The sequence below is a fragment of the Coregonus clupeaformis genome, chromosome 19 (assembly GCF_020615455.1).
Source record: "Coregonus clupeaformis isolate EN_2021a chromosome 19, ASM2061545v1, whole genome shotgun sequence".
Classification (NCBI taxonomy): Eukaryota; Metazoa; Chordata; class Actinopteri; order Salmoniformes; family Salmonidae; genus Coregonus; species Coregonus clupeaformis.
The window spans coordinates 57,722,696-57,739,112 of NC_059210.1; the positions used below are offsets into that span (position 1 = coordinate 57,722,696).

General features: G+C 42.4%; 1 protein-coding gene across 1 annotated transcript in view; it reads left to right on the top strand.

The window, feature by feature from the left end:
- slc6a16a (solute carrier family 6 member 16a) overlaps nucleotides 1-15,380 on the top strand; it is a 22,374-nt gene extending 6,994 nt beyond the window's left edge. The window contains exons 4-12 of the mRNA XM_041864279.2: nucleotides 2,426-2,552; nucleotides 3,012-3,187; nucleotides 3,741-3,851; nucleotides 4,230-4,471; nucleotides 7,634-7,814; nucleotides 8,681-8,882; nucleotides 9,614-9,773; nucleotides 11,554-11,716; nucleotides 12,259-15,380. Of these exons, the coding sequence (XP_041720213.2) occupies nucleotides 2,426-2,552; nucleotides 3,012-3,187; nucleotides 3,741-3,851; nucleotides 4,230-4,471; nucleotides 7,634-7,814; nucleotides 8,681-8,882; nucleotides 9,614-9,773; nucleotides 11,554-11,716; nucleotides 12,259-12,594 (1,698 nt within the window). The 3' untranslated portion in view covers nucleotides 12,595-15,380. The remainder of the gene's footprint in view (nucleotides 1-2,425; nucleotides 2,553-3,011; nucleotides 3,188-3,740; nucleotides 3,852-4,229; nucleotides 4,472-7,633; nucleotides 7,815-8,680; nucleotides 8,883-9,613; nucleotides 9,774-11,553; nucleotides 11,717-12,258) is intronic.
- The last annotated feature ends 1,037 nt before the right edge of the window (nucleotides 15,381-16,417 follow it).

The window sequence follows — 16,417 nt, forward strand, 5'->3', positions numbered from 1 at the left end:
GTGGAAATTACAAACCTTAGAAGCCTTTTTAAACCTTGACTACACTAAAATTAACATTTCCTGCTGTGCAGGAAAATGATCTGCAACAACAGAGTGATGAAATGAAGACAGCAGATCTGTAGTTCACTACTTTCAACCAGAGCAGCAGAGCCCCAATAGGACCTGGTCAAAAGTAGTGCTGCACTTTATAGGGAATAGGGTGCCATTTGGGACGCATACAGGGACTAGTTTCTCAATTAACTAACATCACACATTCCCACCACACACAAGAGGCTGCTTTCATTTGGTTACCATTCGGTTGTTTGGTTGGGACTGCTTTCATTTGGTTACCATTCGGTTGTTTGGTTGGGACTGCTTTCATTTGGTTACCATTCGGTTGTTTGGTTGGGACTGCTTTCATTTGGTTACCATTCGGTTGTTTGGTTGGGACTGCTTTCATTTGGTTACCATTCGGTTGTTTGGTTGGGACTGCTTTCATTTGGTTACCATTCGGTTGTTTGGTTGGGACTGCTTTCATTTGGTTACCATTCGGTTGTTTGGTTGGGACTGCTTTCATTTGGTTACCATTCGGTTGTTTGGTTGGGACTGCTTTCATTTGGTTACCATTCGGTTGTTTGGTTGGGACAGCTTTCATTTGGTTGCCATTCGGTTGTTTGGTTGGGACTGCTTTCATTTGGTTACCATTCGGTTGTTTGGTTGGGACTGCTTTCATTTGGTTACCATTCGGTTGTTTGGTTGGGACTGCTTTCATTTGGTTACCATTCGGTTGTTTGGTTGGGACTGCTTTCATTTGGTTACCATTCGGTTGTTTGGTTGGGACTGCTTTCATTTGGTTACCATTCGGTTGTTTGGGTGGGACTGCTTTCATTTGGTTACCATTCGGTTGTTTGGTTGGGACTGCTTTCATTTGGTTACCATTCAGTTGTTTGGTTGGGACTGCTTTCATTTGGTTACCATTTGGTTGTTTGGTTGGGACTGCTTTCATTTGGTTACCATTCGGTTGTTTGGTTGTGGTGAAAGAAAATGTTATTTATTTATTCTGCTTGTCATGAGAAACATTTGGACGATGTCCAAAGGAAAATTTTGACTTCATGTCATTATACAACATCCAAGGATCCTCCCGCCATGCCCCTTGATTTGTCACAATGTTGCTAGACTGTTCCTAGAATGTTTTCAAAAGGAACGTTCTAAGGAATTAAAAACACTGGACAAATCCAGGTCAGAGAACATAGGCTGTTCCCTGGCCTGACAGAAATGTTTTGGGAGCCAAACATTGTCACTAGGGTGACGGTTAAGGCCTAATGTTGAGGCTATAGATCTGTGGTGAAGGCATTCACTGGATTTCCAGGATAAGTCAAAAACAGCTCCATGCATGTAGAATGCATATTTGAATGAAGTTCAATGAAGTAACCATAAGAACCATAAGTTTGTAGTGGGAAACAAAAATACTACAGAAACAGCATAGTAATGCCCCAAAAGAATTCTCCCAGAGCAGGACATTTTGTATGGATCACTTATCCAGGAAAATCAGTCAACAGTGTAAATATGTCTCTTAGTGTTGTTAACAGGTCCTGCGCCAATGACTGTGGACGTGTTTGGAACCTGACATTAAGCCCTGAGTCAAAGAAGAACAGCAGAACACCTTGCAGAGATAGACTGGTGTAGTCTAGCTGTCTTATAAACAGCAGGAGGTCTTATAAACAGCATAGTTAGAGTGAGAGTTCACTCCGTTATCAATGTTTGTCTGAATGAACACTTCCTATTTATTCACCTTATGTCTGGTAAACAGAGATACAAAACAAACTGACTCGGACACCTGTGTGGCTCGAGAAGGCTAGAGGTTTGTGCGTGTGTGTGTGTGTGTGTGTGTGTGTGGTTAGGGGAACGATCTCTCTGTAATGTAAGAGAAGTAGTTGCACACTCCTCTCTCCCCTGTGTTGGTATTACGTATGTATATACTGACACCCTAATGGTTAACACTGACACCCTATTGGTTAACACTGACACCCTATTGGTAAACACTGACACCCTATTGGTTAATACTGACACCCTATTGGTTAACACTGACACCCTATTGGTTAATACTGACACCCTATTGGTTAACACTGACACCCTATTGGTTAATACTGACACCCTATTGGTTAACACTGACACCCTATTGGTTAACATTGGCACCCTATTCATACTCATTCTTTCAGTGTTGCTCTCAGGGAGCTGCTATAACAATATTTAAAGGGATAGTGCGATATTTTGGCAATTACTTACCCAGAGTCATAGGAGTTTATGATTTGATGTCCCTGCGTGCAGTTTGAAGGAAGTTGAATGTAGTTTTGCGAGCCATTGCCAACTAACGCAAAGAATGGAAGTCTACAGGTGCAGCTAGCATGTCTTAAAAACTGCATTAACCCTTGCCTTCCTTCCTCAGGTGTGTTTCTTTGTGGCTCTCTACTACAATGTCATCATCGCATGGAGTCTCTTCTACATGGGCAACTCCTTCCAGTATCCTCTACCCTGGGAGCAATGTCCCATCGACATGACCACCAATAACACTGGTATTCACTAGCTCTGTGTGTGTGTAGTATAGTATTTTGTCCCCACAAGGTTAGTTGTACAAGACTGTGTGTGTGTGTGTGTGTGTGTGTGTGTGTGTGTGTGTGTGTGTGTGTGTGTGTGTGTGTGTGTGTGTGTGTGTGTGTGTGCTGGGTTGTGTAGGGTAGGGTACATATCATGCTTCTCCTTATTTTTGTGTTTAGATGTCTAATGGACACATTGTATTCTACAAGAGCAGGGTTTGTGTATGTAAACTCTATAAATCCCTCCCTCCTTCTCTCTCTCTCTCTCTCTCTCTCTCTCTCTCTCTCTCTCTCTCTCTCTCTCTCTCTCTCGCTCTCCCTCCCTTCCTTCCTTCCTTCCTTCCTTCCTTCCTTCCTTCCTTCCTTCCTTCCTTCCTTCCTTCCTTCCTCCCTCCCTCCCTCCCTCCCTCCCGCTCTCTCTCTCTCTCTGTCTGTCAGTAAAGGAATGCTCAGGTAGCTCCCCTACCTCATACTTCTGGTTCCGGAAGGCTCTAGACATCACAGACTCCATCAATGAGTCTGGTGAGTTTAACCCCATCATGACAGGCTGTCTGCTGGCTGCCTGGGCCATCGTCTGTCTAGCCATGATCAAAGGCATCAAGTCCTCTGCCAAGGTAAGGACGCTCTCAGTTCATCTTTTTCACAACATATAGCATGTTACAAACAATATAAGGAGTCACCACCCTCCTTGACCCTAAGTAGTGTTGCCCCCGGCCACCACTAACCATGATTCTGGTAGGCTAGTAGTTAACACGCTAGCTGTGAAAGAAAGCGGCTGAATTCTGTTGTAGGCAAAAGCAAAGTGTTTTTAAATGTTACATTTAAATTGTTCAATATTATGCCTATGTCCTCTTTCATTGGCCTAGTCTTGTTAAATGTTTTTTTATTTTTATGTATAGTTTTTAAAAGAGAATGTAGAATGTAATTTCATGAATATTGATTTAATCCAATATAAGTCTTATGGTACTTAGTCTGTGTCCATGAACCCAGCCCTATATCTCCCTATAGGTAAAGTTAAAGATACATTCTGAGATTCTCCCAGTATACAGCTGAGGAATGTGGCTAGAGAAATAAAAAACCCTCCCAAATCCATAGACATTATTTTAGAATCTAGATGAAAAGGTCTAATGGGTTCCTAAATTTGAATTGTAATTCTCTTCTCCATAGGTGATGTATTTCTCCTCAGTCTTCCCCTATGCTGTGCTGTTCATTTTCCTCATCAGAGGCTTGATGCTGGATGGAGCCATGGAGGGAATCGCCTACATGTTCTACCCTAAAGTAAGTACAATAATAATAATAATTATTATTATAATAGATTTAATTCATATAGCGCTTTTAATTACAAGTAGAATCTCCAAGATGTACAAAGACACTTTAAAACAACAAAAACAAGAATTAAGCACTCTGGAGAAGAGGACCAGAGAGGACCAGAATTTCAATTCACTTCCTGAATTGACAGAAAGAAATAGAATAGAATTCAGTCTCATGCTGTATCTCTCTCTCTCTCTCTCTCTCTCTCTCTCTCTCTCTCTCTCTCTCTCTCTCTATCTCTCTCTCTCTCTCTTCTCTCTCTCTCTCTCTTTCTCTCTCTCTCGCTCTCTCTCTCTCTCTCTCTCTCTCTCTCTCTCTCTCTCTCTCTCTCTGTCTCTGTCTCAGATAGAAATTTGGGCTGAGGTGCAGGTGTGGCGGCAGGCAGCCACACAGGTGTTCTTTGCCCTCGGCCTGGGCTACGGCTCTGTGATCGCTTACTCTTCCTACAACCCCATCCACAACAACTGCCACCGCGACGCGCTCATGGTCTCTTGCATCAACTTCATGACCTCTGTGCTCGCATCACTGGTGGTGTTCGTAGTGCTGGGCTTCAGGGCCAAGAACATTGCCCTGAACTGCGTCACCCAGTAAGTATGGAGTCAAGGGGGGATGGTGTGTGTGAGTAAGAGAGAGACAGTGAAAGAGAGAGAGAGATTGAGAGACAACGTGATTGAGAGAGAAAGAGAGAGAACGAGAGAGAGAGAAAGACCGTGAGAAACAGTGAGTGAGAGAGAGAGAGAGAGAGAGACTGTTTGTAGATCATGTAACTGAGAAGTTATGTGTAATGTCTGCTGCACGTCTCATGTTTCTGTTGATGTAACACTCCTTGACTCATGCTGGGGAAGGTTTCAGCCCAGTTTAAAGGGATAACTTACTTCACTGAAATAAGGCCCTCTAATTTAAAATGTGTTTGCGTTGGCATCTCAATAGTGTTGAATCTCCTTTCTTTAAAGGCATAATTCACCCAATTTACAAAATCACATATTGCTTTCCGTTGCCCTTTCCTGCAGTCAAATGACCTAGTGGCCTCATGGGTGGAATGTTATTAATATTTTTCATCATTTCATAATTAATCAACATTATTTTAAGAATCCCGCCGAAAATCTGTTGTTTCTATGTCAAACGGTTTTGTTATATTTCAGCATTTGTGGCACAAAACCAATGCAAGTCTATATCTCCTGTATTAGCATTTTTCATGCGTCGTGTCCAGATCATCCTAAACTGTCTGATTGTGTAGGTCAGTGTTTCCCAACTCCGGTCCTCCAGTACCCCAAACAGCCCTGGACAAAAACCCCTAATTCAACTTGTCAAGGGCTTAATGATTATTGACAAGTAGAATCAGGTGTGCATGTCCAGGGCCACAATAACAATATGTTCTGTTGGGGGTACTGGAGGACCAGAGTTGGGAAACTCTGGTGTACCTCAATGAAGTTACTTTAACATGATTTGGATATGAAGTGTGAAAAATGCTAATAAAAATGGCATTTGGAGACAGTGGCCAGGTAAACAAAACCAAAACATGGATTGCTGTCTTGCATTGTCCATAGACTGCTTACAGGTTAATGAAAGCAATATTTAATTTTGTAATTTTGGATAAACTATCCCTTTATAAATCATGGCATTATTATGGAGACATATGAAAGACATGTCCATATGTTCACTCTTAGAAAAAAAAGTGCTATCTAGAAAAATGTAATGTAAATGTAATGTAAATGTAGAACCTTAAAGGGTTCTTCAGCTGTCCCCATAGGAGAACCCTTTGAATAACTATATTTGGTTGCAGGTAGAACCCTTTTGGTTCCAGGTAGAAAGAACCTTTTAGGTTTCCATTTAGAAGCCTTTCTGCAGATGGTTCTACATGGAACCCAAAAGTGATCTACCTGGAACCAAAAAAGGGGTTCTACCTAGAACCAAAAAGGGTTCTCCTATGGGTCCAGCCAAATAACCTTTTTGGAACCTTTTTTTCTAAGAGTGTAAGCATACCTTCAAATAAAATGTTACCAATGTACCTGAAGGGAATTGCGATATTGAGAGCTTGGAATTATAATGTTCTATCTGCAATTTTGCCCAAATTGAGTGATTGACATAGGCTTGTTCTGTTCAATGTTCTCTACCTATATACAGTGCCTTGCAAAAGTATTCATCCCCCTTGGCGTTTTTCCTATTTTGTTGCATTACAACCTGTAATTTAAATGGATTTTTATTTGGATTTCATGTAATGGAAAAAAAATTACTTGTTTCAAAAAATTCAAAAAAATTTATAACGGAAAGGTGGTGCGTGCATATGTATTCAACCCCTTTGCTATGAAGCCCCTAAATAAGATCTGGTGCAACCAATTACCTTCAGAAGTCACATAATTAGTTAAATAAAGTCCACTTGTGTGCAATCTAAGTGTCACATGAACTGTCACATGATCTCAGTATATATACACCTGTTCTGAAAGGCCCCAGAGTCTGCAACACCACTAAGCAAGGGGCACCACCAAGCAAGCGGCACCATGAAAACCTAGAAGCTCTCCAAACAGGTCAGGGACAACATTGTGGAGAAGTACAGATCAGGGTTGGGTTATAAAAAAAATTTGAACATCCCACGGAGCACCATTAAATCCATTATTAAAAAATTGAAAGAATATGGCACCACAACAAACCTGCCAAGAGAGGACCGCCCACCAAAACTCACGGACAAGGCAAGGAGGGCATTAATCAAAGAGGCAACAAAGAGACCAAAGATAACCCTGAAGGAGCTGCAAAGCTCCACAGCGGAGATTGGAGTATCTGTCCATAGGACCACTTTAAGCCGTACTCTCCACAGAGCTGGGCTTTACGGAAGAGTGGCCAGAAAAAAGCCATTGCTTAAAGAAAATAATAAGCAAACACCTTTCATCACCCGAGAACACCATTCCCACAGTGAAGCATGGTGGTGGCAGCATCATGCTGTGGGGATGTTTTTCATTGGCAGGGACTGGGAAACTGGTCAGAATTGAAGGAATGATGGATGGCGCTAAATACAGGGAAATTCTTGAGGAAAACCTGTTTCAGCCTTCCAGAGATTTGAGACTGGGACGGAGGTTCACCTTCCAGCAGGACAATGACCCTAAGCATACTGCTAAAGCAACACTTGAGTGGTTTAAGGGGAAACATTTAAATGTCTTGGAATGGCCTAGTCAAAGCCAGAATCTGTGGTATGACTTAAAGATTGCTGTACACCAGTGGAACCCATCCAACTTGAAGGAGCTGGAGCAGTTTTGCCTTGAAGAATGGGCAAAAATCCCAGTGGCTAGATGTGCCAAGCTTATACAGACATACCCCAAGAGAGTTGTAATTGCTGCAAAAGGTGGCTCTACAAAGTATTGACTTGGGGGGGTGAATAGTTATGCACGCTCAAGTTTTCTGTTTTTTTGTCTTATTTCTTGTTTGTTTCACAATAAAAAATATATTGCATCTTCAAAGTGGTAGGCATGTTGTGTAAATCAAATGATACAAACCCCCAAAAAATCCATTTAAATTCCAGGTTGTAAGGCAACAAAATAGGAAAAATGCCAAGGGGGGTGAATGCTTTGAAAGCCACTGTAGTACTCTAAATACCCCAGCTCATGTTGTTAAGTTAATAAGGATGTGAGATAAAAATTGCTCACACCATTCAAAACAATAAGGGTTGGTAACTTTAAAGCCAATTATCTCAGAATCAACTTTTTGCAGAAGGAACCTTACAATTCTAAGCTCACGCTACGTCACCTCCAACCCTTCAGAAATCTGGGGCTGTTAAACGACATGGCCACACATGGAACCAACCATCACTGGTGGCCGTGGTTCAACATGTCTGATCCTGCCTCCGTCACCATACCTGAATACAGAGAGTGGTACCATCACTACGGCTCCCAGGTGGGGACAAACATCACCGACTGTGACCTGGATGAGGAGATGAGCAAGGTGAGGGTCAGATTAGGTTTTAGGGGGCTTGTGGTTCAAATCCTGTTTTCAGAGAGAATGGAGAAAGGAGTCCTTTGTATTTTTTATTAAGTTATTTATAAGGGGCTGTCTTTACCTCCCTCTAACTGTTTCCCCATCATTGAATTCCCTCTCTTTCTTCACCCCTTACAACCTCCTGTTAACACCTTGCCCTCTCTCTCTCTCTCTCTCTCTCTCTCTCTCTCTCTCTCTCTCTCTCTCTCTCTCTCTCTCTCTCTCTCTCTCTCCCTCCCTCCCTCCCTCCCTCCTCTCGCCCTCCTCTCTACCTCCCTCCTCCCTCCCTCCCTCCCTCCCCTCTCTCTCTCCCTCCCTCCCTCCTCTCTCCCTCCCTCCCTCCCTCCCTCCCTCTCTCTCTCCCTTTCTCTATTCCATTGTAACCCCCCCCTCTCTAACACATATCTCGCTCAAACCCTCTTAATTTCAATACTTTATTAAGAAAGGCAGGTTACAAATATCATTATAAACTGGGTGGTTCAAGCCCTGAATGCTGATTGGCTGACAACCATGGTATATCAGACCGTATACCACGGGTATGAAAAAACATTTATTTTTACTGCTCTAGTTACATTGGTAACCAGTTTATAATAGCAAGGCACCTCGGGGGTTTGTGGTATATGGCCAATATACCAGGGCTAAGGGCTGTGTCCAGGCACTCCACGTTGTGTCGTATTTAAGAACAGCCCTTTCATGTATATTGGCCATATATCAAACCTCCTCGAGCCTTATTGCTTAAACATACTCGACAAAGAATACAGGTTACAAATATCAACATACTCCACATAGAATAAAGTGTTTGTCCCTCTTGTCCCTCTCTCTCTGACCCCCAGGGTGTGGAAGGGACGGGCCTGGCGTTCATTGCCTTCACAGAGGCCATGGCCCAGTTCCCTGCCAGCCCCTTCTGGTCCACGCTCTTCTTCCTCATGCTGCTCAACCTGGGCATGAGCACCATGTTCGGCACCATGCAGGGAATCCTCACCCCCCTCATGGACAACTTCAGCCTGCTGGGACGCCACAGGACCATGCTCACTGGTAATACACAAACATTCACACACACGAATGCACAAATACACCTAAATAGCTGGGTTCTTTGTCAATATGGTTCAGTGAGTCACTAAATAGCTGTGTTCTTTGTCATTATGGTTCAGTGAGTGACTAAAGAGCTGTGTTCTTTGTCATTATGGTTTAGTGTGTCACTAAATAGCTGTGTTCTTTGTCATTATGGTTCAGTGAGTCACTAAATAGCTGTGTTCTTTGTCATTATGGTTCAGTGAGTCACTAAATAGCTGTGTTCTTTGTCATTATGGTTCAGTGAGTCACTAAATAGCTGTGTTCTTTGTCATTATGGTTCAGTGAGTCACTAAATAGCTGTGTTCTTTGTCATTATGGTTCAGTGAGTCACTAAATAGCTGTGTTCTTTGTCATTATGGTTCTGTGAGTCACTAAGTAGCTGTGTTCTTTGTCATTATGGTTCAGTGTGTCACTAAATAGCTGTGTTCTTTGTCATTATGGTTCAGTGAGTCACTAAATAGCTGTGTTCTTTGTCATTATGGTTCAGTGAGTCACAAAATAGCTATGTTCTTTGTCATTATGGTTCAGTGAGTCACTAAATAGCTGTGTTCTTTATCATTATGGTTCAGTGTGTCACTAAATAGCTGTGTTCTTTGTCATTATGGTTCAGTGAGTCACTAAATAACTGTGTTCTTTGTCATTATGGTTCAGTGAGTCACTAAGTAGCTGTGTTCTTTGTCATTATGGTTCAGTGTGCAGCTGTGTTCTGGGCTTTGTGATCGGACTTTTGTTTACCCAGCGCTCTGGGAACTACTTTGTTACGATGTTCGACGACTACTCTGCCACAATGCCCCTGATCATCGTGGTGGTCTTTGAGACGTTCGCTGTGGCCTGGGTGTACGGAGCTGACCGGTAAGGCGTCCAAACGGGTTTGCCAATACCAATGTATTAGTATAATACCAATGATGTACAGTACTCCTTTCTTTGAATAATTTATTCATGTTTTCTTTTCTATGATACAAATATTAGCAGGTACAGATACAGGATTAGCATTGTAAACGTGACCAGCGGTCAGGAAATCAACTAATAAAGTGGCTGTAGATAATGTTAAAAACATTTAAATGAATAGAATGAGAGTAAAATAGTTATGTGTTTGCTGAGTAGTTAGCTGAAACTTACTATGATTGTATTTATTTTCCACTTTGATGGTGAACTTTCTGCAATGCTAACATTCACTTCCAGTCGTTTTCGCTCGCACTGCTAGTCCCATTGTTTAGAATTTTTCCGCATTTATGCAAATACATATGGGATATTAGAATCCTCTTGTCCTAACCTGTAGATTTTCAACCTTTTGTGTTTATTTTTCTATTCAAGCTTTGTTTTAACAGGGAAGACATATTGAGACCTACATCTCTTTTACAAATGTGCCCAATATAATACAACTCAGGTGTCTATACTTCAACAGCAAAGTTAAATAAGACGAAAGTTTATGAAGTAGGGCCTTGTAAACACAAAGGGAGTAATGTAGAGATATACGGGTCTTTAGCAAACTCCAGCCAACCTTTTGATACAGGATGCAGTGATGAGTATAAAAAACTGTCACCTGTGACAAAACGAAGGGCACTATGGTAGATGGCATCCAAAGGTTTAACAGTAGTTGCAGCTGCACTTTGATAAATAATATCACTATAATCAAGAACAGCTAAAAATGTTGATTGAATATTCTCCTTCCTACTGCTTAGAGAAAGGCACGATCTGTTTCTGTAGAAAAAGCCTACTTTAACCAGCTTCTTTACCAGCTCATCGATATGTTTTTTAAACTTCAAATCCATATCAATCTAAATGCCTAAGTATTTATATGGGGGAACACGTTCGATTTGAGAACCATGTAATGAGTGAACGTAGTTCATCTGAAACATTTTTACGAGTGTTTAAAAACAACATGTATTTAGTTTTGCCCGTATTAGTCTTAAATCAGCAAGGGATTCCTGCATAACTATAAAATCCGATTTTAGTAGTGACACAGCCAGATCAACAGTCGGGGCAGTAGCATACATAATAGTATCATCTTCATATAGATTAAGTTAACATTTTTCTACAGATTGACCAATGGTGTTTATATAAATAGTGAAGAGAACAGGTTGCAAAATCGACCCCTGTGGTACACCTTTATGTACTTCAAGACGTTCAGACTTAACCCCATCAATCATGATGGCCTGAGTTCTGTTACTAAGATAATCATGAAACCATGAACAGGCGTCAGAGAAAGATTTAGCCTTTCTGATTTGTCTTACACAATGATTCCTCAGTTGCTTAAAAGCTTGTCAGTCCGGGCCTAAGCCTGTGTTCCTGGCCTTGACCCAAGCATCAACTCTTTTATGAATGACTTCTGATACATCCGGACTGTACCAGGCTTTCGATTAACCTTAAACCCTTAATTTCTTGAAGGGAGCCTGATTATCCACAATAGTATTGAGACATCTGCAAAAAGGCTCAAAGCTAAATCAGGTTCAGGGATATCTGAAATACAATCAAGCCTCTGATAGGCTGGGTGGAATTGTTGCCATATTGTGGACACCTATCTAATCCTCTAACATCTCCACAAGTGTCTAGTGGGCTTGAGGCTATAGGCGTTGGTTTGAGATTCAGGATCTGTGATGATGACACATCTAGCATCTCCTTTCCTCCCAAGCTTCTTGGATGACATTGAGATCATGCTGAAATGGCGCCCCCCGGTGCTGTATAAGTACCTGTGGAAGTACGTGTGTCTGTTTGCTATGGTGGGCCTGCTGGCGGCCAGTCTACTGCGAATGGTCTTCAAACGACCGACCTACACAGCCTGGAACCACACCACGGTGAGATACCCCTACAATGGCCCAGGTCTCTGTTCCTGGCTGGCTAGATGGATGACTTCCTTTCCTTCCTTCCTTTTGACCTTCCTACCTTCCTACCTTCCTTCCTTCCTAACTTCCTTGAATTACATTATTTTCTCAATTGCTTGATTACACTCACCTTTGTTCACTCTCTTCTTATACCTCCCTCTCTCCCTCCCTCCTTCTCGCTTTCTTTATTTTCTCTCTCTCTTACACTCTCATCCCCCTTATACACTCTTAGAAAAAAAGGTGCTATCTAAAACCTAAAAGGGTTATTTGACTGTCCCCATAGGAGAACCCTTTGAATAACCTTTTTTGGCCCAGGTAGAACCCTTTTGGTTCCAAGTAGAACCCTTTTGAGTTCCATATAGAACCCCTTAACACAGAGCGTTCTACATGGAACCCTAAAGAGTTCTACCTGGAACCAAAAAGGGTTCTACCTGGAACCAGAAAGGGTTCTCCTATTGGAACAGCCGAAGAACCCTTTTGGAACCCTAAGAGTGTATGTCTTCCTCTCTCTCCAGGCATCAGAGACAACTCTGGAGTACCCAGACTGGGCCCTGGCCATGTTGGCCATGCTGATCCTGGCTGCTACCCTGCCCGTCCCTGTTGGCTACATTCACTCCTGGCTGAAGAACCGTGCCATGGGCCCAGAGGGGGAGCTCGGGGGCCAGGAGATAGACCGAGAGAGGTACACCAAGTGCAACTCCAGTGACGCCCTGGACTCCAACTCCCAGCATGCCCCCTCGGTGGAGGATGATGGCCGACCCAGGGCTAGCTTCCTACCACTTGGCCTCGACCACTACAGACTCCTCCCACAACAGGAAGATATGGAGGAAGAGGAAGAGGATACGGTGTGAGAGAGGGGGTTGAGAATCAAGGGCTGAAGAGAGGAGAGCGGCAGTGGGAATGAGGGTCCGAGCGAGAGAGAGAGAGAGAGAGAGAGAGAGAGAGAGAGAGAGAGAGAGAGAGAGAGAGAGAGAGAGAGAGAGAGAGAGGGAGAGAGAGAGAGAGAGAGAGAGAGAGAGAGAGAGGGAGAGGGAGCGTCTCTTGACTGAAATAGTGGAAAGTACTCCACTTATATCCCCAGACTTTTAATTGATAATGAATCTTAATAGTGAATAACTATGTATATGACCGTTCATCCATATTACCAAAGAAATCTAACATTAGCACAATGGAATACCCTGTATCCTTAGTGACCTATCATAAGTGACCTATCATAAATTACCTATTATAAGTGACCTATCATAAGTGACCTATCATAAATTACCTATCATAAGTCACCTATCATAAGTGACCTATCATAAGTGACTTATCATTGTACTGCCAAGTACTGTAACAAATGCCTTATGGTTCAAGTGCCGTATTAACGCACCCAGGATCCTATTCCTTGAACTGTGATGACAGTTTCAACTAACTGCTCACGGGTAAATTATATGTATGAATTGTATTCTTGGGTTTCTTGTAGTGTGACTTGATTCGGATCCAAAGACACACTTATGTAGGTGAGGAGTTTAGAGGGAAGCGAAGAGGCTGAGTATCAAGGACTTTAAAGTCCAACTTGTATATTGTATAATAAGACAAGTAGAGGCTCTGATCCAGAGAGACACTTGAAATATACATTGGATATGTTCAGGGAAGTAAGGAGAGGAATTTGGGGCAAAGATTGGGGAAGTTGTGAAGTGATACTTGGTATGACCAGTGACCACCCATAAACAAATATCCTGCCACAGTAACTTGTGAAGGGTGTTTAGAAAAGAACATGCCTTGTGTCTGAGGCAAGAGAACAATCCCCATAGCTGAGTCCCCACCAGGGGTCATGTCGCCAGGCAGAACCAGTGAGCTAGGTGTCTAATAATATATTTTGGACATACTGTATATCCAATTTAGAAACACTTACTCAAAACAGAAATTGTATTTTTGACTCATACTCATACTATTTCTCAGTGTTGAGTTTACCCAGGTCAACTGTTACTGTATTTCTCAGTGTTGAGTTTACCCAGGTCAGCTGTTACTGTATTTCTCAGTGTTGAGTTTACCCAGGTCAACTGGCTAACTCATTGATCCTGCCTGGTGAGATTACCACCTAGCTCTGCGCATTCATGTCAATAGATATAAACTGGGATTTCTGAGTGCTTTACCTGTCAAACAAAGCTAGTAGCTGCAATTGAGACTGCAGAGAGAACAGAACCCTCCACAGTTACAACTGGGATGTAGACTTCTCAATGATTGTACAAACATCATCATGGAAACACTTAACATGACTTAGGCCTTATTAGTAACTATAATGTAATAATAGAAGTAATGATTGAATACCAGACATGTACCCAGTTACGGGCGTCTTCCACTGCTTTACCATTTAAATTGTATTTGAAATTTGTATTTGAAAAAAAATACAAATTCTAATTCATACGAAAAAGGGAATCCAAAAGTAGTGACAATTCCAGAACTTGTTTACGACCCTGTTATTACATGGTAATTACAAAGATTATTTCATTGATAGTTAATATGGTATAACAAGGTGAGGCCTATGAAACATTACTGTACTGGAAGGATTGTTACACTTGGAGTCCCGCAGTCAAACAGACTCCAGGTCAGGTATGGGCAACTCCAGTCCTCGGGGGCCTGATTGGTGTCACACTTTTGCCCCAGCCCCATGATCTTCGGTTTAGAATGCAATTACTTTAATCAGCCGTGTTTGCTAGGTATGGGTGAAAAGTGTGACACCATTCCGGCCCCTGAGGACTGGAGTTGCCCATCCCTGCTCAAGGAGACTGGAGTTGCCCATACCTGCTCCAGGGGAATGGATGACAAAAAGTGAGGGAGACTGAAAGACAGATACACAGTCCTGGGTTCACTAAGACCTGAGGGTCAAATATACGTCCTGAGATAGATTAACTGCAGGAAAGCTGGGTCGTATTCATTAGGGCACACCGTAGCAAAACGTTTTGCAACAGAAAACGAAAACAATTGTTTCTAATTGTTCAGGTATCCCCTGCCTGTTTCAGTCAGTTTTCTTCAGTTTGGTGCATAATAAACAGACCCTGTTGAGACAGTGAGAGGCCACATTGGCATAGAGCCTCTGCACTCCAGACAATCAAGGCAGCTTTGTTTTTGTGTGTGAGTTTATTACAATCTTCCCAACGCCATAGAGGTTTGCTTGCAGTGGCAGAGGAGCAATATGTTTTACTGTGTATTGTGAAAAAGCTTGTGCTATTATGCTTCACTTTCATCTTAGTTTGATCCATGTTGAGGATGGGTTTCAGCTTAGCTTGATCCATGTTGAGGATGGGTTTCAGCTTAGTTTGATCCATGTTGAGGATGGGTTTCAGCTTAGCTTGATCCATGTTGAGGATGGGTTTCAGCTTAGCTTGATCCATGTTGAGGATGGGTTTCAGCTTAGCTTGATCCATGTTGAGGATGGGTTTCAGCTTAGTTTGATCCATGTTGAGGATGGGTTTCAGCTTAGCTTGATCCATGTTGAGGATGGGTTTCAGCTTAGCTTGATCCATGTTGAGGATGGGTTTGCATGGACAACACCTTGGCCTTGTTAGCTCCCTAGGAACTGTGATTATGTATGTATGTACAGTTGAAGTCTGAAGTTTCCATACCACTCGTTTTTCAACCACTCCACGTATTTCTTGTTAACAAACTATAGTTTTGGCAAGTCAGTTAGGACATCTACTTTGTGCATGACACAAGTAATTTTTCCAACAATTGATTACAGACAGATTATTTCACTTATAATTCACTGTATCACAATTCCAGTGGGTCAGAAGTTTACAAACACTAAGTTGACTGTGCCTTTAAACAGCTTGGAAAATTCCAGAAAATGATGTCATGGCTTTAGAAGCTTCTGATAGGCTAATTGACATCATTTGAGTCAATTGAAGGTGTACCTGTGGATGTATTTCAAGGCCTACCTTCAAACTCAGTGCCTCTTCACTTGACATCATGGGTAAATCAAAATAAATCAGCCAAGACCTCAGAAAAAGAATTGTAGACCTCCACAAGTCTGGTTCATCCTTGGGAGCAATTTCCAAATGCCTGAAGGTACCACGTTCATCTGTACAAACAATAGTACACAAGTATAAACACCATGGAACCACGCAGCCGTCATACCGCTCAGGAAGGAGATGCGTTCTGTCTCCTAGTGATGAACATACTTTGGTGTGAAAAGTGCAAATCAATCCCAGAACAACAGCAAAGGACCTTGTGAAGATGCTGGAGGAAACAGGTACAAAAGTATCTATATCCACAGTAAAACAAGTCCTATATCGACATAACCTGAAAGGTCACTCAGCAAGAAAGAAGCCACTGCTCCAAAACCGCCATTAAAAAGCCAGACTACGGTTTGCAACTGCACATGGGGACAAAGATCATACTTTTTGGAGAAATGTCCTCTGGTCTGATGAAACAAAAATAGAACTGTTTGGCCATAATGACCATCGTTATGTTTGGAGGAAAAAGGGGGTGTCTGCAAGCCGAAGAACACCATCCCAACCGTGAAGCACGGGGGTGGCAGCATCATGCTGTGGGGGTGCTTGGCTGCAGGAGGGACTGGTGCACTTCACAAAATAGATGGCACCATGAGGAAGGAAAAGTATGTGGATATATTGAAGCAACATCTCAAGACATCAGTCAGGAAGTTAAAGCTTGGTCGCAAATGGGTCTTCCAAA